We start from the raw sequence: 27,064 nt of genomic DNA on the forward strand, positions 1-27,064 counted from the left end.
AGTGTAGAATAGCTATATAGGCATTCCACAGCCATCAAGAAGGGATAAGCTTCCCTGTAGCCTACACCCCAAATCACAGATTACCTTGCAAAGGCTTTGTCTGCTTAGCTTCATCAGAGAGGCAGGTCCTCATCCACAAAGCATGGAGGCAGCAGAAGTGTTGTTTCAGGATGTCTTGCATCATAGCTCCTTGCCCTCAGGCAGCTTCTGTAATCTTTTTCTGTGGGGGCTAGAAGGACTGTACAATTATTGCCTCTTTCCTCCTAGTTTTTTTATTCCTTTTCTATTTTATGGTATCTTTTTGATTCTATAGTGATAAGTGAAGCGTAAATGCTTATCTGGATAGAAGATGATTGAGGAACTTCACAAAGCCGTTTCTAAAACCAAAAATGACTTCAAATGCAGGGAAGCCTGACTTCCTGAAGGAGCAAAATACCTTTTCTGCTCCCAGGAGCCATTCATTTGGATCTGGGAATACAGGAACAGTTAGATTCCCACACCAGCATAAACATGATTTCGACCACTTACAAATTCAAAGAAGCATTTGTTTTCCCTTAGATTCAGATCATCAACGTCCTGTCTCCCCTTTCCCCTCACCACCACCACAGAGGGGAAGGGCATCCTGAGTGTACAATGGGAAAATCCAGGGATAAGGGAAAAACACACATTTTGCGCTTTTAAAAATTTTCAAAGAACAAATAATCTAATCATCACCTTGTTCTGTTCTGTAAAATAGATCCAGAAGATCCAAAGAGAAGGTCTGAAAAGGAAAGGTGACTTCTTTTCAAAGGAACAAGGGGAAAGGGTAGAAGCCTTACTCAGACAAAATGACAAATCAGCCCCTGGACTTTAGGAGGTTTCCATGTTCTCCTCCTATATTTGCTTGGTAAAGGGGGACTCCTGCAGAAAGCTGAAGCAGCAGGCTTTCAGTGGTCTCTTCTTTGACGACAATGGGATTGCAAAGGTGTATCTGAGGGCATAATTTGACCTGCAAAATCTTTCAATAATGAGGATGCCTGAGAAAGGGACAGAGCTTGACTCTAAATCCAGGAGTTTGCAGGAGTGGCTATTAGTGAAATTTTGTGCCATTTGTGACATGGGATTACTATTTATCCCAGATTAAGTTGTCCTGTGAATTTAGATTGCTGATGAATAGCTGACAGTACTATTTGATAAACATCACTTTGAACACGTAAGATCCTGCAGGCTCCTAATATTTGTAATACTTTAAGATTGGGCAGTGGCAGAGGAATATCTTAAAGGTTCTCTGCAGAGCAAAGGCAACTATTTGTTTTGCCCCGTACTTATCCCTCCTGCCTTGGAGGGATTACCTCACCGTTTTTTTCCAAAGATGCTTTTCAGTGGCTGTTAAATTTGTTTTGCAATAGAAATGACAATTGTCTATAGTCTTCTCTTCCCTTTCTTTGGTATAGAAACTGACTAATGATATCTCACAAGGCTGTATCCTAAACTGAAACTCTTCAGACACAATCCCTATTTATCTAAGAAAAAATCTAGCCTTTGTTTGATTTATGGGAGAGAGGAACAGAGGGAACAACAATTTGTGGGTAGTCTCGGGGACTGTCTGGAGGGAAAACAGAAATTTAGCTCAGGATATCACTTAAGGCTGCAATACTAATTTAATCTTTTAGTGATTTTATCAAAGTTCTCCTGTAAAGAATGGAAAAGTCTATTTCCAATGAAAAATATATGGAAATAAAATCCCTGAGTCTGATTTATTTACTTATCCTAGAGGAGCAATGTGTTAGGGCAATGCTCTGTTCCCATCCTGTGCTGCCCCAGAAACTCTCACACCCACTTTCTTTTAGAGTTCACTCTGTATTTTATTACAAACCATTCTCCCAACACCAGTGTAGTGCAACATCACCGTTTTTAATTCCTACAGTTTTTAGTCCCTCTTTACCAGGACATTAGGAAATGAGATATCCCTTTTTGGGAACTGTTTCAATCTGGCTCAGCTAGGCCAGTCGTCTCCTCTTATAACACTTCCTTCCTGGTTTATCAGGTTAGCCATCTGAGGCCTAATTAGTTCCTTACCTCCCCAGCATCACTTTCTGATTAGCTGCTTACTCAATGAGCCATCAATGGGAAACAAATTCAGGCTACAGTGATCAGAGTGCTGATCCACCTGTCAGGCCTCAGCACTCTGTCACAAGAAACTAATAGCAAAAAGGTCTCGCTTTGCAGGCCATCTTGAAATATGTAAACTCAGAGGCAGTTTCTCTTGATTTTCCATTTAAAAAAATCAAGAAAATATATTAATACAACATGAAATTAAAGACAGAAAAATCAGGAAAAGGTGAATGTTTTCACAGTGACTTGGGGAGATCTTCCAAGAGATAAAAGGGAATTAGATGCCAGTTCCCATTGACTTGCATTGACTGCCCTTTGTGCATTTTGAAAGTCTGCCCTGATCCTGTACTACAATTATAGTCAAATCCTACTCTTCAGCCTCCTAAACATGAAATACCTCGCAGAGCCCTTCAAAATGTGTAAGAAGGAACCACATTCCAGTCACTTTTTCCCTTGCATGGACACATGCAAGATAGCAATAAGGTGGGTGAGGTAATATCTTTTATTGGACCATCCTCTGCTGGTGAAAGAGACAAACTTTTGAGCTACACACAGCTCTTATTCAGGTCTGAGAAAGGTACTCAGAGTGTCACTGCCTAATAAAAGGTGGAGCAGATTGTTAAGCATTAGAAGTTAACATATGTTGCAAGAGACCATTGAAGATGAAGTGGACAGTTACCACATCTGCAGTCTTAGGACAAAGGAGAGTTAGTGGTCATAGATTGTGGTAATGAGACATAAAACCAGCATCTCTATTGAGTCCACGATTTTTAGTGTCTAGCAAGGTTATGAATTTAAGCTCCATGTCTTGTCTTTTGATGATGTTATTCTGGTTTTCCTTTTATTACAAGGACAGAGAGGTCAGATATGGAGTTGATCATTTCAGGAAAAGTGTTTGTCCATGGGTGATAGGGTATTTTTGTCTTTTATTATTAGGACCAACACAGTTACAGCAACACTACATACAGGATATATAGTTAGACATCTGCAAATGATAAATGTTATGAGACAGATCCTCAATTGGCATGAATTGGCTGAGGTTCTGGCCTTACTGGAGTACAGTGGGGGTTAATGCCACTATCAGAAATGTTTTTCATTTCCTGACTCTCATCCATTTAAATAATTTAGAAAATTTTGGCCAATATATGTGCCTGATCTTAGGCTCACTAATCCATAGTTAGGTGCCTAAATAAATAGTCTGATTTTTTTCCACAAGTGTGGAGCACCCAAGAGCTCCCATTGACCTCTTTAACTAAAACATTTTTTTGATGCTGAGGGGAAGCCGTTGTATCACTTTGGGTGGAATAAATGGGCCCAGAGAACAGGAGGTGTTAACATGATTGTTGATGTACAATATGAACCATTTTAAACGAGGTTTGGGGTCTTGAGTACAGAGACCTTAGGCTGCTTAGTTATTGTGGCAAACATAACGAGAAAACTCCTGGCAAAGGCTGAAATATATTGACTGATATACACGGAAGGAAAAGAATCAAAACAAGGCGAAAAGCATTGGAATTAAGTGATTATGCAAAACAAACAATCCCTTTTTCAGAAATAGCAGATACGAGTTAGAGTCTCTTGCTCTGTCAAGCAGCCCATCTTGGTGGGGAAGAGTTAGTTTTGCTGTTCAGTTTTCAGTCCTGCTTTTGACAAAAACAGACACAGGAGAAGAGATGGAATAGTATAAGTAGGGGGAAATACAGCTTTTGTTGATGTGCTCAGGATACAAAGAGGCTAGTCAGGGGTATCATCTGATTGGTCTGTTTGTTTCCAGGGGTTCTTTCAACCTAAAGCTCTTGGTAACTTTTACTCTGTGCAAGGTGGTGTCAGGAAATAAATCAGGGGAGACACAGCTGTCCGACCGATAGATGGCTGGCACAAACAGGACAACACAAGAGTGCTTTCACTTAAAGCTAAACTTTACTTAGTCTCAAGCACTTACACACGTCTGCAACAGGTTAGTAAAACACCCCCAACCCTTGATAATTACCAAAGCTGAGTGTGGCTCTCGAGTGGCACAAAGGCAGCCCGTCTGCCAGTGGGGAACACAAGATGCATTCAGAGGGAGAGTCCAGTCCTGGAGAGTCCCTCTACCTCAAACTTTTCCCCCTTATTTATATATTAGTAATAGAATGACATGTCCCTTAAAGCAAACTCGTTAAGTGTAAGCAAAGTCAGGATGAGCTCCACCCTGACATCTGGTGGTGAGGTGTGGCAAGTTGTGGAAAAATAAGATCAGGGGCCGATCTTATTTGCATAGGCACATATGAAATAGGCCATAGCTGCCCAAATGGTCACTTTGGCTGCTGTGGGATCCCCAGTGTCTCTGTTATTGGGGCAGGAAGAATAAATGGTTATTACCCTGATTATGGGAATCAAGGACAGTGGAACTGTACTTGGCCTTTTGTTATGATGGAGGGACTCGCCATCAACTAAGTAGCACTCGCTAGGCAAGGGACATGGGTTCCAAAACTCTGTGAATGGAGAGAGGCTGGGGACAGGTATTAATACTTGGTGGCATGGGCCCCCTGGTGAGGGCCTTACATGCTAATTGCACTTCTTTCTCTCTCCACTGTGGAATATCAGAGCTAATTTTGATTCCATTAGGAGTCTAGTTACAGGCTGCTGAGCTGAATTCACTTTGGGCTAATGGTGCACCAGCATTGAGGCTCCCCTACTACAAACTGAAATCACAAAAGAGCGAAACTTACTAAGAGCTGAAATCACTGAGTGCTGTGTTAAGTAGTGAGGGAGCCTGAAGATATATGGTGGAGCAGTTTGCGGGACGGTGAGCAGAGCAGCTGGTAGAGCAGAGCAGTTTGTTGGATGCCTAGAGCAGCTCATGGGGCGGCTGGCAGAGTGGAGCCCCATGGAGAGGTGGGGCCATCAGCTTTGGACCACGTAAGGTGCCCCTTAACTCTCTCCCCTCCAATCTCTACCCAGGTTGGGAGGTAAAACTCTGCAGATAAATTTTCGAACTCTGGGGTTGCCCTGACCAGGGACAGAGACTTTTGGGTCATTGGACTTTTGGGACTTTGGGTGATTTTGGGTTGATGGACTCAAGAACCAAAGGGAAAGGACATGCCCCAATTTGCTTGGGGTGGTTTTTTGCTCATGGGTTGTGTTATGAATCCTGTTGGTGGTGTTTCCCCAACATAATGACACATTGTTTCTCTCTGTTATTAAAAGGCTTTTTGCTACACTCAGACTATGTGCTTGCGAGAGGGACAGTATTGCCTCTTGGAGGCGCCCAGCGGGGGTGGTATATATTTGTCCCAGGTCACTGGGTGGGGGCTCGAGCCAGTTTTGCATTGTGTTATTGGAATGGAACCCCTAGATACTGAACCTGGCCCTTGTTGCTGCCAACTCTGACAGGCAGAAGGGTTACATGAGTAAGCAGTTTCAGTGGTCAAGCGAGAGGTTCCTTCTGATGATCGATTAACCAGGTGTGGGTTTTTCCAGAGTTCGCAGCGTTGAGTCCCCAATAGACATTCCTGGGGCACATTCTGCTCTTCTAAAATGCATGTATCAGCAACTTCAACACAATTCTTATCAGGAAGGACATGGGGTCAAACTGCCCTCTCTGTGGCACCCAAAACCCTCTCTCCCCTCCTGCCTTGGTTAAACTGAGACTGCTGAATGGCCAATTTACAGCCTGCTGACTTGGCTGCTTTTAGCAATAAGCCATAGTGGTTTCAGGCACTTTATTGGTTTGCCAAAGTCTCCTCGTACAGGTTCAGGTCCCTTGCCTTTGCCAGTCGTTCTCTGACTGGCAGAGTTGGATGGACCATCTCACCTTGTTATGCTGGGACCGTGTGATGCTTTTGGTCTTCAGATTAGGCAGAAAGCTGAGAGAGGACAGGAGGTAGATGGTGAGGGACAGGAAGGGGGACACGAGAGAGGAGGACAGAGTTGGACCTCATGTATCAAGTTGGGGTCCTTGCTGGGGCAGTGGTGATGGTTAGGCACAGGGCCGTCCTTAGGGTTTATGGGGCCCTATGCAATACTATTAAACTGGTGCCCCTATGCCCGACCACAGCCCGGGCTCGCAGCCCGGGGGGGAAGGTGGAGGGATGAGGTAGCAAAGGATACCAAGCCGCCTAGCCCACCTCATGGCAGCAGACAGTCACAGTTCACAGCAGAGACCCCTGTATCCTCTCCGTCATGCAGAATGCATCATGCTGACACATTCAGCTCTGTGAATACAGCCCCTGCGCACTGTGTGTGGGAGCCGACCTGCTCTTATCTGCTGTCATGGGTGGTGGGCGAAGCTGCCGCTTGGTGAGGCTAGCTCCCCAGCCCTCCAGTGGCCCCGCCCATACTCCACCCCTGCTCTGCTCCAGGCCCCACCCCACTCTGCTCAGGCCCTGTCCTCTCCCCACTGTCTCTCTCCTCTTCCCTCCCGCTCCCTGATCACCCCCTTCCAGCCAAATCCCTGAACCCAAATGAAGCAAATGATATTTGAAAAAAACACTCTTCTCCAATTTCTTTGTAAAAAAGGTGGAGCATGTTTTCCACTGTATGCCAGAAGGTGAAGACTGGACATGCAGAAGGGACCTAATTAAAAGCACTAAATTTGGGAATAAAAAATGTCAGTCATGGGTTTTTTGATATACACTGAAGTTTGTCAGAGATTTATTTGCAAAAACTGTGTAGTAAGAGCAAGTCAGCTGTTGTGCTGAATACAACTTTAAATATTATGGAATACATGATGCAGCTCTTCTCTGCTTTATATTTTCTTAATCAGTATTTCTAAGATGATTTTATATTTTAAGTGTACTCTTAAGCCTTCATAAGGTAATAATTCCAGATTATTACATATTTAACTCACTAAAACAAAGACATGATTTTAAATTAATCAGTCATAGAGGATTAGTGTGTTCATAGCAATGTTCATTCCTTTTAGAAAAAGGGAACACTAATTTACTTTGTGTGATCTCCATAACAATAGACATGTTTATGAAATTTCACCAACTTTAAAAAATATGTTTCTAAAGATGTTAGGCATAACAAAGGATTTTATGACAGGTTTCAGAGTAACAGCCGTGTTAGTCTGTATTCGCAAAAAGAAAAGGAGTACTTGTGGCACCTAGAGACTAACCAATTTATTTGAGCATAAGCTTTCGTGAGCTACAGCTCACTTCATCGGATGTATACTGTGGAAAATACAGACGATGTTTGTTTTTATACACACAAATCATGAAAAAATGGGTGTTTATCACTACAAAAGGTTTTCTCTCCCCCCACCCCACTCTCCTGCTGGTAATAAACACCCATTTTTTCATGATTTGTGTATATAAAAACAAACATCTTCTGTATTTTCCACAGTACGCATCCGATGAAGTGAGCTGTAGCTCATGAAAGCTTATGCTCAAATAAATTGGTTAGTCTCTAAGGTGCCACAAGTACTCCTTTTCTTAAATGATTTTATATCTTACTTAGGTACTGATTTTGCTAGAGGGTTCTCTTAAAACTAGTTCCTCAAATAGTCAGAAGTAAAGAAAGGTAAACTTGTTTGTCCAGGTATCTCTCAGGAAAGGGGTGTTGTCCCTTGGGCTCTCTTCAGTAGGGGTGTGAAGGGAGAAAGGGGTGGACAGAAAGGATAGGAAGACTTTGGAAGCAAGTTTTTTGTATTATAGTAATTAAAATTAAAATGTGTATTTTATATAAGGGTGATCCTTTGAAGGATTTATTTAAAAAACTATGTCTGAAGATCCAAGCATTTAAGGCTAAAGATGAATACTCACATAGTGCATCTAAAAATCTATGCAAGGATTTTTTTAGAGATGTGATTTTATCATCTTTAGCAACACATGAATGAAATATTTTTAAAGCAAATTTTAAACTAAGGTCCTGTAGACTAACACGTTCTGAGTAAATATGACAGTAATGCACAACTGTTTTTGTCAGTAAATTCAGAAACTGACAGTATATACCTGGGGGTTGGCAAATGCCTGTTAAATGGCTTCATTACCACTTGAATGGCTCTTTAACAATTTCAGTGTTGTGCTAATCGGTCTGGCAGGCTGCAAGTCTTTGTTACTAGATCCCCTCCAGAGTAAGAGTCATCAGGCTGCAGCAGCTAGCTGTGGGAGCCTACAGGGAGGCTCAGAACAGGGATAGGAAGAGGCAGATGGGTGGACTGTAAGACCCAGGGGTGCCCCAAATTTTCGGGTGCGCAGCCACATATGTCTAAGGAAAGAAGAAAAGGAGTACTTGTGGCACCTTAGAGACTAACCAATTTATTTGAGCATGAGCTTTCGTGAGCAGTGGGGTGAAACGAGAGCTCACGAAAGCTCATGCTCAAATAAATTGGTTAGTCTCTAAGGTGCCACAAGTACTCCTTTTCTTTTTTCGAATACAGACTAACACGGCTGTTACTCTGAAATATGTCTAAGGACAGCCCTGGTTAGGCATCCCCATTGGTGTGCCAAGGTCCATGTGTCAGATGAAAATCCCCCAGCAGCAGCTGCAGTAGTGCTAATGGTTTTTCTTTTCTCTCACAAAGTCTCTAAAGGATCCCAAAAGGGGGTGATGGGCAGAATAGCCCATCCTTTATTTTGTCCACCAGTTAGGACTAATTTCTGAAGAACCAATTTTGGTTCATTGAGTTCCAGTCCCATACTCCTCTTGTTTACCAGACATGATGTTAAGTACAGCCCTTGGGTGCTATCAGTACATCCTCTCTGTTTAATTCAGTCTCCTTTTTCCTTTTCTTAAATAATGTTCTACAGCAAGGGATTGTGACAATTATGAACTTTTACCCACTTTCCACACATTAAGCTCATAATCAGAGAAGGCCCTCTGGGCCCTAATCATTACAACAGAGCAAGGGAAAGGGTCAAGGCTGAATATTCATCAGATTTTAGTCTGAGCAAAATTATTCAGTAGATGAGATTTAACATGTCTGAAAAACCAGGGTTTGTAAACTGCTTAAGGAACTATCTTTTTACATCCTACACCTCTCTCTTTATTTGATGCATATGTTTATGAATGGTAAACATTTAAAATAGGGGTTGAAAAGGTAGTAGCTGTTTTTGAAGGGGAAAACTGCCTTCTACACCTTGCATCAGAGGTTTTACATCTAAATAGGATTTCCGCAGTGATAGCTTTGTTAAAAGATCTTTATAACAACTCCAATTGAAAAACTGTGAAACTTAAATATGAAATTATATCGAGTCACACAGTTTAAGGGCTCAAACCTGCAGGTGAATAATTTCACTTACAGCTATAGTCCTATTGAAGCTAATAAAATTAATCTCCTGAGTTATGCATATGCCTAAGGGTTTGCAAGATGGAGTAGTAGTGAGCTAATATTTTCATGTCACTTTTGCATATGTAGATCTGGCTGTTTAGTATGCTTGGTTATCACAGGGGAAAATACACAGGTGTGTGGGAATGAGACTATCCCTCAGCATGGGCTTCATGGGATCTTGTGAAGAATTTACCCTTCCTGCCTTCTCCTCCCCCAACATTTTCCACAGAGTTTTATGTATATCTTTAGCATCCTTGGAAAACTAGAAGAGAATGATGATTGAAGTGGTGATTCTTGAAATATAAAAGGTTTCCCCCTCTTTCTTTCTCTTAACAGACAAAGACTGCCATTGAAACGCTAAGAGACAGACACCAAAAACTACCAGGAAGTATACTAAGAGCTCTGTTGGAACGATTTGATAAACATCAGAAAGAAGACTAGTGTATTTAAATATATATGTTGTTGTTAAATATTAAAAACTGTTAGTGTAACTTGTGGGAGGAAAAATTGTAGTTTTCTTAAAAGGACAAGAGACTGCAAACTACATGCATCAAACATTCAGTCATATCACTGCCTTAAAATCTCTCTCTCTCTCTCATCTGGTCTGGCAACTTCAATCCAAATAATAAAAGAAAAGGAAATTAAGAGGATCATTATCCTGAGAGAAATTGATTTGAGATTGTTAAACCAGATGACAGCAGACATTATTCTGACATAAAAGTTAGAGCTCATGTAACATTAGGAGCACATTGTGGGAAGTCAATTATACAGGGAATTGACATCAGAAAACTTCTGTGTTTGGTCTGTTTCCAATTGTTGATAGGAGAATACAGCCCATGTACAGACCAGACGAGAGAGAGAGACAGAGAGATATTTTGAGACATTCTGAGTATAACACACTTGTAACTATATTTTAATATTTAATAAAGGTGCACATAAATGTATAAAAGGTAAAAAAGTTACGATTTATCAATGTTGCCTTTGCATTAATGTTGAGTGTTTCCCTTACAGTTTTTTCCTTTGAACAAAAAGCCTTTGATTAATTTTTAAAAATTGCAATTGAATTATTGATTGAGGCAAACTATATGTACATATATTTCTATTGGAGGTCCTTATGCACTCTCCAAAAAAATGTTGGTACTCTCGTTAACACCCAACCATAATAATTAAATAGTGTGATACCACTGTGACACTACACCCCATATTCATCATAGTTGTATGATTGTGATATGTCTTATGAGCCTTCTATGGAAAAGTTATGATTTGCTGAATATTATTATCCTATTTGTGTGCATGTATCATTTTTGTATCTAAAGTTATGAGTATTGACTATGTATCTGTATTTCAAATGTGCTTACTCTGGGTAACAACTAGCCTTTCGGGTATAACAATGAAGAAGCTATACAATGCTGGTGGCTCATCAACAAAGACAATGGACAATGGAAGAACTTAGGCTTCCTGTGACTGTTTCAGCCAGGCTATGAGTAATGGCTGCTATGACTCAGCGAGGCATGGAAGGGCATGTGACCAGACCACATGACACTAAACTCCATTTTGATACCTGTATTTTTTCACAAACTGGGCTGGGACCTTAGCTTGGAACAAAGGATTTCCACCATATGGAGAAACTATATAAGGTGGGGAGTGACATCATGATTTGTCTTCAGTCTCCTGCAACTCAACACCTGAAAGAAGCTCTGAAAGACAAAGGGTTTGTAATGGGGGAGGGGAACCCAAGCTGCACAGCAATTGTGATCTGTGCCTTAAGAATCTGCAAGCCTGCTTTTATCATCAGTCAGGGTGAGAAATTGCTCATCTGCATCCTATCTATCTAATACATTAGGTTTAGTTTGTGTTTTTGTTTATTTGCTCAGTACTCTGTTTGCTATAACTTATAATCACTTAAAATCTATCTTTCTGTAATTGATAAAATTGTTTAATGCTCTATCTTAACCAGTATGTTTTGAGTGAAGTGTCTGGGAAAATCTCAGCTCTGTGAACAAAGGCTGTTGCATATCTTTCCCACATGGAGGGGGAAGCAAATACATTAATAAGCTTACATTGTACAAATCCCTGTGCAGTGCAAGATGGTACAATTCTGGGTTTATACTCCAGCTAGAGTGCAAGGCTGGGGAACTGGGAAATTGGCTGTCTGTCCTTGAGTGATTTAAGTAAAGCACTCAGCTAGCTCAGTTGGGTGTGTGGTGGCACCTGCTGTCATGCTGGGTGACAAGAGGGCCTGGAGCGGCTGGCTGAATCACCAGCAAAGCAGTGTAAGAGAGACCTGCCCAGCTGGGGAGTTAGGGGGCACAGTGGTTTCCATAGCTCCCAGACTGCACCCCAGAGGTGATAACCTGTCACAACCACTCTTGTTAAAAATAAATTATAATTGAATATAAAACCTCTGGACATCTGAAGAAGAAAAGATAAAGTGTGTTGTACATAACAGACCAGTCAACTATACTTCAGCCCACCGTATATGGACAATTGAGTATGCAATTGACTAGAGAGCCATTATAAAGACCATTAGCCTGGCCAGGTCTAACTAACTTTGTATTAAGTATGTACCTGTGGTTTTAAATCTCTCATTGGAATATAGCTGAATTTGGTTGGTGTGAAAGAGCAAATGTATCATTACTGTATACAACTTTCTTAATTAACATGATAGCATCTTATCAGGAATGTGCAGAAGACTCAATGGCTGGGCAAAAAAAGTATTCCCCAGTCTGGTACCTTTCAAAATAGGAGACTCCAAAGTCTAGATGGAATTATTGGTTACATTTCAGAATTATTTGGAACTGGAATGTCTATTCAGAAAATGGGTCAGATGAAAAATATATTTAAAAAACCCCCTGTTATCTATTTTGAGCACCAGGCAGTGGAAACCATCTCTAAATGCCTAATTCATGGTATTGAGGGCTAGCTACTAAAAAAAAAACAATAGTATATTGAGTATAATATGTATAACATTGCTAAACTGTTTAACCAAACACTAGCAAAACTTGAATAAATTAATTGCAACAAATAAAAAGGTAATGGAAAATCAGGAAGGGAAAGCAATTATTTGTACCATTTATGGGAGTTACATGTTAACTACTATAACGAACTCATTAGGAAACACTGAAAAGGGAAAATTGCTTGACCTTATTAGTGATAAACAATCAGCTAAATGTTGTCCTCTGTGCATAACAAAAACTGTGTTAAATTGGCAATGTGTTAAATTGTGTGGACAGATCTCCTTTGTACCATTCATCCAAATTGGGGCACATTTTATTCAAAACAGTCTTGCTCAGTGTCTGGTCCCAGGTCAATTTGTTTATGGTATCACTACCAATATTGGATCCTTCACAAAGTGGTTACTGGCCATTCAGTAGGTTATCTGGAAGACAGCATCCACACAAAATAACTGGACTGAGGTCAACTACTGGTGTGTCACGCACCAATGCACACCTGAATACCTCTTCACATAGCTTCTTGTGCCAGGTTTGTTTTTGACATCACAACTCTAGTGTGTGGCCATGATGGCTCAGACCTGTACCATCAGATAGAGAAGCTAGCCACTGCTGTCTCTGACCTGATGAAGCTTACCAAATGATGACAACCAGAAGTAAGGGTAACCTATAGTATGAGTGGACTGTACTGTGTAATAACTACTTACAAGAAATTTATATATGGAGACCTCACTTGTAATGTCGCTACTCCAAATTTCTGTTTTACTCCTCATGTATGTAGCACTGTAGGACATGCTATAATAATGCCTATCCCTGTTTTTCAGAATAAGTCTATTATCCAAAATGAGCCCCAATATCAGGAGACGGTTGAAATTTACCTACTAGTTATTAACATGCATATTAATCCTCTGACTTTATATTTAAAAACAGTACTAGATCGGAAAGACACACACATTATTCAAATTGGAAATGAGGTGCATAAGGCAAAACAAGCCTTGAATGACCTTATCCATGATGGGGATCTTGAAATACTGGTTTCCTACACTTAAAGCAAAGTTGCATGTAAAGCTGTGTATTGATATTAGGTGTGTTAATTATGTATTGTCACTTATACGTTTGGTAAAACACTTAAAATCACGTATAACCCCCCCTCCCCCATTCATATATTAATTTGGCAAAGGTGTCGTCTTAACTACAACATTACCAAGGCAACAAGTGGGGATTTGTTGACCAATATGCTGGTGAGCATACATACGTATGTTTATATGTATTATCCTTACCATTACACATTAGCATTTATTAAGCAAAATAGTATAGCAGTTATAAAACCTAAATTGTCCTATACCTTTACTATAATCCCATTCTCTTATGCTAAGTGTCTCATAACATCTTGCATTACCTTACATAAGCTTTGGCTTAATGTCAGGGTCAGGACACATGATTATTTTACCATAAGAACAGGTAGGGAGTTATTTTCACATGCCAGCATTGGAATGTCCTAAGGAAGAGGTCAGGATTTAGGATAGTTCTACCTAGAAGGTGCTTTCACACCCAGAATGCATATGTTCATGGGTACACTATGGTACCACAAAAACAAGATAGAAAGCTGATTGGTTAAATCTCATTTCAGATGACATGTACATGAACTTGTAGAAAGGTAGGATATGAAAAGATGGCTTTAGGGTAACTCTGGAAGCACAAGTTCTACATAAGGTGAATGTAATAACTCTGCATGAGATGGCTTCCCAGAGACTGATTCATATAGAATTTTTTTGGTACTATATTATTTTTGGCTTATAGCAGTAAGCCTGACTGACAATGGTTATTTGGTCTCTTAAGTATATTTCACAACAAACCAAAGTGTGGTCAAGAAACTGACTACGCAATTTATTAACAGTTTGAGAACCCAAACCACCAATATTCTATATTTTAATTGTTACTTTTCAAAGGTAAAAGGCAAAAATAAATTATGTCTATTAATTTTTTATAAAGTAAAACTTTCTTACAGTAGCTCAGTCATCTCTTATATAGTTAATTGTTGCCCACTAACAGAGAGCTGGAGCTTTCTGTCAATGACTTATGACCTCCTTGTCTTAAATTCTCACAATTGTTTTAATTAGAACTGGTTGAAAATTTTTTGATGGAATAGTTTTCTATTGGAAAATGCTGATTCAATGAAATCCACACCTTTTGCAAGAAGAACTGATTGTGTTGCAATGTTTGATGAAACACTATTGAAGTTCTGCATTTTAATGTTATTTTGACTTTTTATTATAATATACGTAAAATGTTTTGATAAATTTGTTTCAAAATTGGCAAAAAAAATTGGAAATTTTTTTCAGGAAATTTTGAATTTTTTTACTTTTTTCGTTCAGATTCAGAACAAAGGAAAAATTTAAAACATTGTCATTTCCTGGAGAATTATAATTTAATTTCAACCAGATATAGTTTTATTCTAATAACCCTACTCTCTGCTACCGTCCCTCAGTAATTTACATCTGAGGTTTCCAAACAGTGGTGCAAGGAGTAACTTGTTTATTATGTATGGAGAGCTGGTTGAGTACAGGCACTGGTTTGACTTGTTACCAGCTAGTAAATTGCACTGAAAGAATATTAAAAGCTTTCTCAATTTCTTTTACATGAAAGGAATCAGTTGAATCATCACAGGGATATTATCTGCTTGCAAAAGGGAAGGAGTTGAGTCGTATAATTATGTCTCAGAGGGGAACTTCTACCTGAGGCATTCATCTATCTATCAACTATCATTGTACTATATTTTGTGGGGAAAGTGTGATGCAAGGGAGGTCAGTTTTAGGCATCCTGAATACAATGACCCCATTCTGGGTTGCCTGAAGCACTCTGGAAACACTCACTTGAGAATTCCCAACAGAAGGAGATTAATTGGGGGGTGTATGAGGCCCCACACCATGCTCTCAGCTCCCAGCCTTTATGGGTATGCCCAAGGTGTGGCTGAGATAAAGGTATGGCTGGAGATCTGCCATGCTGTGGTTATTTCACTACCAAAAAACCCTCTGAAGCAGTTGTGTCCAGGGTCTAAATCAGAGTACCTGAGAACCAGATCATTCCTTAGCTGACCCTAGAATCTGTGTGTAATGGGTAGTCTGCCCTTAAGGTTTGTAGGGCTTAGTGGTCAGCCCACCCTGCCATGTGGCATGACCTTTTAAGGATTTGAAAGGCCCAAAAGATATATATTTATACAAGTACCTATAGGGGATATGGACAGAGAGGAAGCAGTCCTGTGAATGACTGGTGCTTGGGAAGATATCCAGTCACTGTATCTTAAAGGACTTGGGGCCAGGTGCTTTGTAGAGCGGGTGGAGCAAGCACCCTTCATCCCTCAACCACTTGGGGATGAACTGGGTGAAGATTCATAGAATCATAGAATATCAGGGTTGGAAGGGACCTCAGGGGATCATCTAGTCCAACCCCCTGCTCAAGGCAGGACCAATCCCCAACTAAATCATCCCAACCAGGGCTTTGTCAAGCCTGACCTTAAAAACTTCTAAGGAAGGAGATTCCACCACCTCCCTAGGTAACACATTCCAGTGTTTCACCACCCTGATAGTGAAAAAGTTTTTCCTAATATCCAACCTAAACCTCCCCCACTGCAACTTGAGACCATTACTCCTTATTCTGTCATCTGCTACCACTGAGAACAGTCTAGATCTTTGGAACCACCTTTCAGGTAGTTGAAAGCAGTTATCAAATCCCCGCTCATTCTTCTCTTCTGCAGACTAAACAATCCCAGTTCCCTCAGCCTCTCCTCATAAGTCATGTGTTCCAGTCCCCTAATCATTTTTGTTGCCCTCCGCTGGACGTTTTCCAATTTTTCCACATCCTTCTTGTAGTGTGGGGCCCAAAACTGGACACAGTACTCCAGATGAGGCCTTACCAATGTCAAATAGAGGGGAATGATCACGTCCCTCATTCTGCTGGCAATGCCCCTACTTATACACCCCAAAATGCCATTGGCCTTCTTGGCAACAATGGCACACTGTTGACTCATATCCAGCTTCTCATCCACTGTAACCCTAAGACCTAAGATTGCCTGCACAAAGGCTGCCTCCTCTCTCTGTAGCAGGGAAGACAACAGGAGTTAACAGCAGGAAAAGGCTGACTTGCTGAACACCCTGAACTGATGCCTAGTTAAGGAAAAGGGACAGGTGAGGGAGAAGCTGGCAAAGGCTCTACAGCTGGCTAACCCACTACTCAGGTCCAGAGAGATCTGGGAGGAATCCTCTTTCAGAAAAGAGTGAGGGACTAACTAACGCAGCCCTACTTCCAAAGATGAGCTGGGGCAGAGGTGGGCAAACTACTGACCACAGGCCACATCTGGCCCGCAGGACCATCCTACCCGGCCCTTGAGCTCCTGGCCAGGGAAGCTAGCCCCTGGCCCCTCCCCTGCTGTTCCCCCTCAGCTACACCACCGCGCAGGCAGTGCGGCAGGTTCCAGCGGGGCTGCAAGCTCCTGGCGCTCTGAGCAGCATAGTAAGGGAATGGGGGGAGGGAGGGGTTGGAAAAGGGGAAGGAGGTCCTGGGGGCAGTCAGGGGACATGGAGCAGGGGGTGGTTGGATGGGTTCTGGGGGGAGGGGCAGTGGATAGGCATAGGAGTCCTGGGGGGCCTGCCAGGGGGCGGGGGTGTGGATAGGGGTCGGGGGGGGGCAGTCAGGGGACAGGGAGCAGGGGGGGTTGGATAGGGGGTGGGGTTCCAGGGGAAAGTTAGGGGCAGGGGGTCCTGGGAGGGGGCAGTCAGGGGACAAGGAGCAGAGGGGGTCGGATGGGTGGGGAGTTCTGAGGGGGGCAGTCAGGGGGTGAGGAGTGGGAGGATAGGGGGCAGGAGCCAGGCTGTTTGGGGAGGCACAGCCTTCCCTACCTGGCCCTCTATACAGTTTCACATCCCAATGTGGCCTTCGGGTCAAAAAGTTTGCCCACCCCTGAGCTGGGAACTTCTGCTTTAGGGAGGATTGTAAAGGCACAAAAAGGAGTAATGCAGAGAAAGAACGGGTAAGTGTTCCAGAAAAAGAGATTGTTTCCCGGTGCAGAAAAGAAAAGTCTCCTGAAGGAAGGAGCCAGAGATTGCTAGTTTGGACTAAACCAGATACAATGAATGTCCCTGGGTGTATCTAAGTTTCTACTTATGCCTATGGCTCTTGTTAATAAATAAGATCCTTGGAAGGTGGGGAGCAAGGTCTGGATTTGTTTATAATCTGGATCAAGGGAACTGAGGCAGGGAGCACCTGCGGTGCCACACTTGACCAAAAGCGGGTGAACCAGGGTGACTTCCAGCCATCACAATATGGTTCCAGGGCTGGGGTGAAAGATTTCTTCCCATCAAGGAGGGATAGCTGAGCAGCAAGACACAAACACCTTCCCAGGGAGTAAGATATTTACCCTCCTAAGTTTGCGTTTGGAGGGCTAGCTCCCGCTTTTTGCAGGCATCATGCAATGGGAATGAGACAGTCATTGAAAACATTGAAAAAAAAGAAGGCAGGGGCTCATGCAACTGTGTGCACTGACTGCAGGTAAACAGGGCATGTAAAATGGATTGGTCTCTATGGGAACAATGCCTCTGTGGCATACCCATTTGACCAGAGTACTGAGAGAACTGGAAAGTTCCAACTAATAGAGAGGCTGTGCCCCAAAGTAGTAGAACTCAGACTACTAGAGTCTAAACCAAAGTGTGAGGATGCAGTTTGGGGTAAGAAAGTGTGAGGCCCTAGTGGCCACATGTTTTGGGAGAGGTAGGCCTGAGGTTTTGAACTCCACATTGCTTATGGGAAGTATCTTGACTTCAACCTCGCCCCAGTGGGTAAAAACTTCGGGACTTGAGCTACCTTATTATAGGAACCAGATCAGATGCAGGAACTGGGAGGGGCTCCATGCAAGATGGGGATGGCCAACTGTTATAAAGGAAAGCAGGATTACAGGGCTGGGAGCACCTCAAAGGTGAGTGACTCCAAGGTTCTAAAGAGCCAGGGAATTGCTGGCAGAAAGATTATGAAATTGTTCAACAACACTAAATTGCAGGTCCAGAAGAAGCATTTCTACCTAGATTTGGATGGTTGGATAAAAAGGTGCAGGAAGTCCAAATCCAAGAGTTAAAGGAGAAACTCCTGGGCACTCCTGAAGGGGCTAACTGAACAGCACCAACAAACAAAGCAGATAGAAGCAGGTCTGGAAAGGGCAAGACAGACATGAGAGAACAACTATTCTATGCTGGTCAATTAAGTGAAGATGATTCTACATGGCAAAGGAAACATTTTTCATATATGGGGACAAGTAACAGAATTGCTACTCAGTTTGAAAAGGAGCTCAGGAAGGCCAAACCAGGAGAAGAGCAAAACTTTCACCCACAGGCATTGTGGGGACCCAGCTACAGAGAGTTCATGAATTGTTACAAGAAAAGATGCACCAGAAACTAACTCTCAGGACCCAGATGGAGTGGGTAGTGGCTAAGAAGAACCACTTCAAAGAGAAGCTATGTGAAGGGGCTGAACTGAAAAGAGACTGTGAGAAGATCATCCATCAACAGACAGGAGATGGAATATCTGTTAGTTCTGGAGAGGAGCTGCTCTTCTCACCACACAAAGAAGTGGGAACATGCTGTAGCTGAAGTTTAGGAACTAGAGATGCTCATTCTGATCCTGGAGTAGCAGGTCACCAAACTGGAGACTAAGACCGGTGAGCTTTGGGGGTTGTCCAACAAAGCAGTACTACTGCACCCCTTGGCAGAAGAAACTGGGTTCAGGGGAAAGTGAGTCTGGAACCTTATAAGAATGCGGGGACCAGGGCACTAGAACATTTGTGAAGACATGTGATAAGGTGCTGGGCACAAAGGTGACGTTCTGAGAGGTTGGTGTTAATTCAGAAGAGCTGATTAACATTTCATATCTTGAGGAAGACTATTCTGATGGGAGAGGTGATGGTTCAGCAAAAGACTGCATATTCCCAAGGTTCAAACACCAATATGGTATTCAAGTTAGAAGCTGCAGTATTGGCAGTAGCTTCTACAACTACACAGCAGACCTGTACAATAATGGACTGGGGTGAATTAGAAGAGAAGGCAACTTCTGCAGATAGTCTCCAGGCTGAAACCTTATGCTACAATCCCAGATCCGGGAGTTCCAGTGGTAGCTACAGAAGACCTGTTTGTCTCTTGGAAAGATGCTAGCACAAGCTGTCCAGATACGTCAACAATGATTTTTTCTAAGAATTTTACAGCATGGGAAGTTAAGTTCTCCTATGACACTTCCAGCTAAGGAATCCAGTTGGTCAAAGAACCCTGTCAATGCCGAGTCGCTTGTTTCCCTTTTTTTTAAACCCTCTTCTCTGTGTTAATTGCACTGGCAAGGTTTTAGCAGTTCTTAAGCGCTCTCTAGAAAGAAGTAATATTTGTGACTATATTCTTTCCTCTCCTTGCTCTACAGAGCTGTATCCTAGAAGCAAGATACTTCATGCTGCTATCAGAAGCTAATGACTCTCAATCCAGGTTCTCTCATTCTGGGTGGGAGTGGAGTAGTGGTTGTAAGGAGCTAAGACACCTTTCTACATGTGTGGGGTGGGAGAGGAAAGGAAAGGAAAGGGGGACAGACTGAGACCCTTTTCTCAGTTCATGTTGGGGATGGAGGGGTTGTAAGTGTAAGGGAGCTGAGGTTACTCTCCCAGTTCATCTGCGGGCAGGGGCTGTAAATAAATGCATAATGGGTTCTGTTCAGTTTCTAAATCTGTGACACATCAAATAGTAAGTTCAACTTGGTTTATTCAGTCAGATTCTTCTTACTACAGTAGAACCTCAGAGTTACGAACACCTTGGGAATAGAGCTTATTTGTAACTCTGAAATGTTCGTAACTCTGAACAAAATGTTGCGATGGTTCTTTCAAAAGTTTACAGCTGAACATTGACTTAATACAGCTTTGAAACTTTACTATACAGAAGAAAATGCTGCTTTTGACTATCTTAATTTAAACGAAACAAGCACAGAAACACTTTCGTTATCTTGTCAAATCTTTTTTTTAAATTTTGCCTTTTTTTTTTTTTAGTAGTTTACGTTTAACATAATACTGTAAAATATTTGCCTTTTTTGGTCTCTGCTGCTGTCTGATTATGTAGTTCTGATTCCAAATGAGGTTTGTGGTTGACCAGTCAGTTCGTAATTCTGGTGTTCGTAACTCTGAGGTTCTACTGTACACCAAGTACAGCATGTACAGACAGGTGGTGCTGACCACACAATCTGGAGGCCAGTCTGCAGCTCACCCTTACCCACATGGGTTACAAAGCTTTTATAAAAATAAAAGGAGTACTTGTGGCACCTTAGAGACTAACCAATTTATTTGAGCATGAGCTTTCGTGAGCCACAGCTCATTGTGAGCTGTAGCTCACGAAAGCTCATGCTCAAATAAATTGGTTAGTCTCTAAGGTGCCACAAGTACTCCTTTTCTTTTTGCGAATACAGACTAACACGGCTGTTACTCTGAAAGCTTTTATAGACCACTTTTTAAAATCTCATTTTATACTTTGTGGTTAGTTACACACCTAACAGCATTGAATCACCATCAAATGCCACCCTTGCAGTCCAGATAGCATTGGTTCCAAGTTTCCACCTTTATATGCAAAAGGTAGGTATATATGTATGCTTTGGCCTGATTAACAAGACAGTACTAGGTTATGTAATTAGCTGTGTAACACTTTTTAACCTATCGTTTCATTTTGTCCTTTACTGCTGGAACATCTTATCCATCATCCATTCTGTAATACAAAGTTCATCTGTTGACAATGTTCTGTTTCTCTTTGTTAGGGCTTCCATTACCACTTCATAATTTGTTATTCAGGGAGAACCAATCAGATTTTAACAAGCACATAGGCTTAAAAATACTGTTTGCAATTATGAAAATAGGTTATGAAAATAGATCACACGTTTCCATTCTATAAGCAGTATAAGCTTAATATACCCAAAGTCATATTTGCTTTTAGTTTCTTGCAATAACTGTGTACAATGCTGGGAAATGGAGGCTTATATGACAATAGTCCCTTAGAACAACTTCATAACTTTTTATGGACCTTTGGCCTAACATGGCTGAACCATCTTTCCTGGTTCAGAGGGTAGGGTGTGTGTGTGTTGTAGGTGTAAAGGGCTGAGGACCCTTTTCTAATTCATGGAGAGGGGAGAGGAGAGAGGAGGGAGGTCTAAAGGGCGTAGCCCTCTTTCCCATTTGTGTACCTTGTACTACTATCAAAGACATGGCTCCTTGTGCTAGGTTTTATAACTGAAAAAAGTCTCAACTTTGGTTTATGGAATTCTCAGAGCACCCTCATTCCCATCTCTAGTATTTGCAATATCAAGGAGCAGTTGTCTTAGACCACACTCACCCAAACACACCTTCATTAGACACCATAGGTACATATATAACCATCTGTGGACTTTGTACTTGGAGAGGGGCTTCTGTGTAAGCTTCTGGCATGTAAATCATCATGAGCCTGTACCAGAAACCTTTTAGTGACCCTTCTGCGAGTACTGCTCTGGGGGAGTTCCCAGTGTCCAGAAGAATGCAGAAGAAATAGGAAACTTTATATGCCACTCCTTTCGTTTCATCTGTTCCCCTATTAGTTCAGTTTTGTCACTCATTCTGTGTGTAAATGCTGAGAGGGCACAGTATTGCTTTTACATGAGGTTTGTTTAAAACAAGCCAACAATTCTTGCATTGTATGATCTGTTTTATCCATGATCTCTGAGTGCAATAAAAAATGAACCTATAATTTCACCACTTCACCTCCTCCCTGAAGTGCTTAAGGCAAAATAGATCATAAGCACAATTCAGAATACACTTCCGATAATTAAATTACAAGACTACCGTATAAGCCTCACCAGTAGTTAGCCTCTTTTTAAAGCTTCCATAAGTACCATTTACCATAAATTGTTTTGGTTTTAAGAATAGCTGAGTCTCACCTTTTATATAAAGGAGGAGAGAAACAGGCAGTCACATTGTAACTGCACTGGTTATGCTTTTTGATAACTAAATCATACTCAACTTGATAAATTCACTTCATGACTGAGAATTGGTTTAAATACAGTTTTGTTAATACACCTGGATCCTAACAGAATATGCATGAAGAACACCAACTATGTAACAAGTAAATCAGACATGTTTTTAACTGTTGCTTACGAATTAGTAGTAATTACGTACTGAAAAGCAGAACCAGGGTGCTAACACTCACTTCAATGTAATTTCACTGATTACAGTATGCTTATAAGGTGTGGTGCATTTTAAAACATTCTTTTTGGCTAATCTTTAAAATGGCTTTCAGTTCAATTAATTGAAACATTAGGAATATATTACCGAATCACTCTAAAATTCCTATTAAGATACTTATAGAAAGCATTTTTCATGGGTAATAGATGGATCACAGTGTTTCAGACTACTGAGGGCCAGATCCTGCTCCCTTCAAAATACAGGGGAGATTTGCCACTGACTTAACCCAGGGGAAAAAAATGAATTTTGAGCTGGTGGTTCCAGGCTTAAATTCATGGTGCTCTATATGCAGAGCAAGACAATGTGCTGTCTTTTCTGACATGTCTAGCGCAATAATTACACTGTTTTATAATGCAATTTCACAATATCTCAGGTCTGATTCTTATCTTGATGCCTGTAAAAGACACACTTTTTAAACAAAAAGAAAAGGAGTACTTGTGGCACCTTAGAGACTAACAAATGTATTTGAGCATAAGCTTTTGTGAGCTACAGCTCACTTCATCAGATGCATTCAGTGGAAAATACAATGGGAGATTTATATACATAGAGAACAGGAAACAATCGGTGTTACCATACACACTGAAATGAGAGTGATCACTTAAGATGAGCTATTACCAGCGGGGAAAGGGAGAAACCTTTTGTAGTGATAATCAAGGTGGGCCAGTTCCAGCAGTTGACAAGAACGTCTGAGGAACAGGGGAGGGGGAGCGGGAATAAACATGGCGAAATAGTTTTACTTTGTGTAATGATCCACCCACTCCCAGTCTCTATTCAAGCCTAAGTTAATTGTATCCAATTTGAAAATTAATTCCAATTCAGCAGTCTCTCGTTGGAGTCTGTTTTTGAAGGGTTTTTTTTGAAGAATTGCAACTTGCAAAGGCTTTCCTGCTGGTAATAGCTCATCTTAAGTGATCACTCTCATTACAGTGTGTATGGTAACACCGATTGTTTCCTGTTCTCTAGGTGCCACAAGTACTCCTTTTCTTTTTGCGAATACAGACTAACACGGCTGCTACTCTGAAACTTTTCAAACACTTACTGGATTTTTTGCTACAGGGTGTTTTAATTAGCTTCTAAGGTGGGGTGTGAAATTCTTACTGCTTAGGAAGTTTGTTGTAAGGGCTTCCTTATTTGGAAGCTGGATACTACTGTGTAACAGCCTACCTAGTTGGTCATACAGGTGTCACATTTTGTGCTTTGTGTTTTTCTTAAAGCCCCTGTACCTGGACTCCTGTGACTGAGAGTCTGTTTTCATTTTTTTAAAATAGTAAATCTCTAACCCCCAGGGTTGCAGAGAAAACCTTAACAAGGTGACCTAGACATACCCTGAAATCTCAAAACACAAAAGGCAAATAAAATGTTCACAAAACATTTAGTGTTTAAACTCTCATTATTTTTAAGTCAGTGGCATGATTCTTAACACTTTAGTCAAAATTTTTGAACATGAGGTGATAATAATATTACAGATCGCTCAGAGAACAGTAGCTTGATATCCCCTTTGCTTATTTGGGCCCCAGTGAACAGGGAGCCATGGTGGAGAATGGGGCCCTACTCTGGACCGGTGTCACCAGAAAGTCCCCTAAAAAGAGCCAGGTGTAATACAGCTATGTAGACTCCTGTGCTGCTGGGAAAGGCCATTTCCCCAGCTTAGGCACTAGACAGCACAGTGCATGTGAAGGGCTGTGGCCCCTTTCCTGGTTCATGCATAGGGTGGGGGTGGGGCACAGAGGGTTCAAGCCCCTTTCCCAGTTCATGGAGGGGAGCAATGAGTATAAGGGGGCAGAGGCCCTTTCCCAGTTCATGCGAGAGGCAGAGGTCAGGGGGTTCCCTGGGGCTCCGGCCTCTTTCTCGGTTCATGCTGTGGGGAGGGCTCAGGCCCCTGTCCGGTTCATGGGGGGAGGGGCGGGGGGTAAGCACTCGCTCCCAAGGCCTAGGAGGGCAGGGCCCGCGGTAGGGCGGGCTCCCGCTTGTGCCTCCGGGCGATTTTCACAAGCTCCCGAAACTGGCACCAGCCCTTCTGCCGGGTGCCGCCCCGCGCCCTGCTAACCCTGGCCGGGACCCAGCGGCGCTGGAGACAAAGCGGAGCGCGGAGCTCAGAGCCGGAGCCAGGTGAGCTGCAGGAATCCTTGAGCGCGGGGGACTCTCGGTCCCGGGGGACGCGTGTGGGGACGGGCGGGCTCCACGCGGCGGCTGCTCCCCTGAGGCGAGCGCGCCCAGCGCCGCGTGACAGCGGCCCGCGCAGCAGCCGCGGGGTTCCCGGTCCCCGGGCTGCGGCGCAGCCTCTGCCCTGCGCGGCCGCCTCCCTCCGCCTTGTGCCCTGCGCCGTGGTGCGGCTCGCGCGGCTACAGCAGTTCCTTTAGTTTAGTTTGTGCATTTGACAGAGGGGGGGGCTGAGCCAGGGGCAACAAACAAAACTGACGCTGAGAAGCAGGGGAAGCTTGTGTAGGAAGAGAGGTTGGGAAGATTGGGACTGTTTAGAGATGGAGGCTAAAGAGGCGATAGTTTGCTTCTCTCAACCCTATCCTCTCTCATAAGGCAACAGTGGGATTTTTCAAGGAAATTAAAAGGCTCACGTTTGAAACGAACAAAAGGATCTTTTACCTAATGCATAATTAGCACGTGCAAACTCTTTGCCACAATATATCATTTAGGGCAAGAGTTTAGCAGGATAAAAAATAGTTTGACATTCATGTGGATTCAGAGAACATCTGCAGTAAATGTAGGTAATACTTAAGAAAAATGGAAGTGATCAACTCTTAGTCTTCAGGGATTAACTAATTTCTAATTGATGGGTTTTCTGTGTAGAGTATAAAGAGAACAGAATAGGAGCAGGTATTTCGTAAATGCCCACTTCAGCGTTTCTTGCATCTTCCTTGAAGCATCTTGTAGTTGGCTAGTGTTGGAGACAAACCACAGGACCAGATGCAACACGGGTCAATCTGGTAGTTCCTGTGATTGCACTCTGTGGATAGACAGTGTCATCAGCTCCCTTACACAGCTAGTCAGGTTTCCTTGTTTTGTTTTTTTACGGAGCAAGATGGGAGAGAGAAAACTATAATAGTAAACTGTGATTGTAAACGCACAAAAACTGGTATGGGGCACATCTGAGAGCTGAAACTATTTCAAACTCTTAAAAATTGATTTAATGTTGACAGTGTCCATTTAAGGATATTTGTCAGATATAATGGCAGGTTCCCAATTTAAGAGTTGTGGGAGTTGCAGTTTCATATCAGTTGGTTGTGGTTTATTTGGCTTATTTATCTTTCATTCATCAGCCTCAGCATTTGTAGAAGCTTCTGAGCATTGAATCTTAGCTTTCCTGTAGTCTTAATTTTGGTAATATTTCCTCAGATGAGATTATTAAAGATAACTGACCCAAAATACCAAATGGCTTAATAATTGTGTATTTACTTTATTATTTTACTGGTTTTAATAATATAGCACACAGAGGCTGAAGTCAATGGAACCACTCAGTACAAAAAAATAAAAACATTCTTAAGACTTGATCTTGAAAAGACTTGTATAACACAATCCTTTCAATTCTGGAATCTCTTCTTTTCCCCTCTTCAAATATCTGAGGTTTTGCACTGCATTAGATTGTAAACATTTTTTTTAAAAAAGAGCAAGAAATGTTTAATATCATGTTAAAAGAACATTATTAAAGATGATAAATCAAGCATTCAAAAGTTAGGAAATGCTAGAATTAAGGTTTCTTATGCAAACTTAGTTTGGCCTCCTTGTGTGTATACATTATGATAAAGTCTTTAATTACATGATCACATACTTTTTTTCCTCAGGACCCCTACCTCATTCAGCACAGAGGATGGGTGATTCTCACTTAATGGGCAGCTGTTCAATATTTTATTTTATCATTATTGTTCAGTGTGTGCCCCATGCCTTATTTACTGCACACTATTCAAACACTACTCAGAAGACAGAATGATTAATTTCCTCATGGGTTTATCTGTGGTGTTCAACACTATAGTATATGAGTGCTTCACAAATGTTAATTTTCACAACATCCCTGTGAGATGAGGGCATAGTATTATCCCCATTCTAAAGATGGAGAACTGAGGCCCAGAGAGATTAAGGTAAAAAATTCCATTAATTTTGGGATGTCAATTTGAGACACCCTGATTCATCCTCAGAACAGGTCTATCCTATTCACTGAATGAGGCAGGTGACTTATGGAAAAAAATTGCATATGGTCATGTAACTAAAGACTGCACCATAATGCATATACACAAAGGGGCTGAATTAAGGTGACACAGGCACCTTAATTCTGGCATTTCCTTACTTTTGAGTGGTTGAATTTGTAACCTTAATATTGTTCTTTTAATAGTTCGTGCATGTGGCATCGTACTAATGCCCACATGAGTCATCAGCAGGGTTGCAACCTACAGGTTACATCTACTCTTGGAGCTAGAAAAGGAATACTTGTGGCACCTTAGAGACTAACAAATTTATTAAAGCATAAGCTTTCATGAGCTACAG

At 41.9% G+C, this 27,064-nt stretch overlaps 2 protein-coding genes and 1 long non-coding RNA gene across 4 annotated transcripts in view; 2 read left to right on the top strand and 1 right to left on the bottom strand.

The window, feature by feature from the left end:
- Window positions 1-10,293, top strand: part of LOC140906702 (DGAT1/2-independent enzyme synthesizing storage lipids) — a 47,856-nt gene extending 37,563 nt beyond the window's left edge. For both annotated transcript variants that reach the window (XM_073331148.1, XM_073331146.1), the window contains one exon: window positions 9,686-10,293. In XM_073331148.1, coding sequence (XP_073187249.1) covers window positions 9,686-9,790 — 105 coding nt within the window. In that variant the 3' untranslated portion in view covers window positions 9,791-10,293. The remainder of the gene's footprint in view (window positions 1-9,685) is intronic.
- Window positions 1-27,064, bottom strand: part of LOC144930199 (uncharacterized) — a 140,516-nt gene that overhangs the window by 28,001 nt on the left and 85,451 nt on the right. The window lies entirely within an intron of this gene.
- The window catches only part of LOC140906701 (DGAT1/2-independent enzyme synthesizing storage lipids), a 65,505-nt gene continuing 63,040 nt past the window's right edge, over window positions 24,600-27,064 (top strand). Inside the window, exon 1 of the mRNA XM_073331145.1 lies at window positions 24,600-24,679. The gene's annotated coding sequence lies outside the window, so the exon portion shown is untranslated. The remainder of the gene's footprint in view (window positions 24,680-27,064) is intronic.

Source organism: Lepidochelys kempii, chromosome 2 (assembly GCF_965140285.1).
Source record: "Lepidochelys kempii isolate rLepKem1 chromosome 2, rLepKem1.hap1, whole genome shotgun sequence".
NCBI classification, from domain to species: domain Eukaryota; kingdom Metazoa; phylum Chordata; order Testudines; family Cheloniidae; genus Lepidochelys; species Lepidochelys kempii.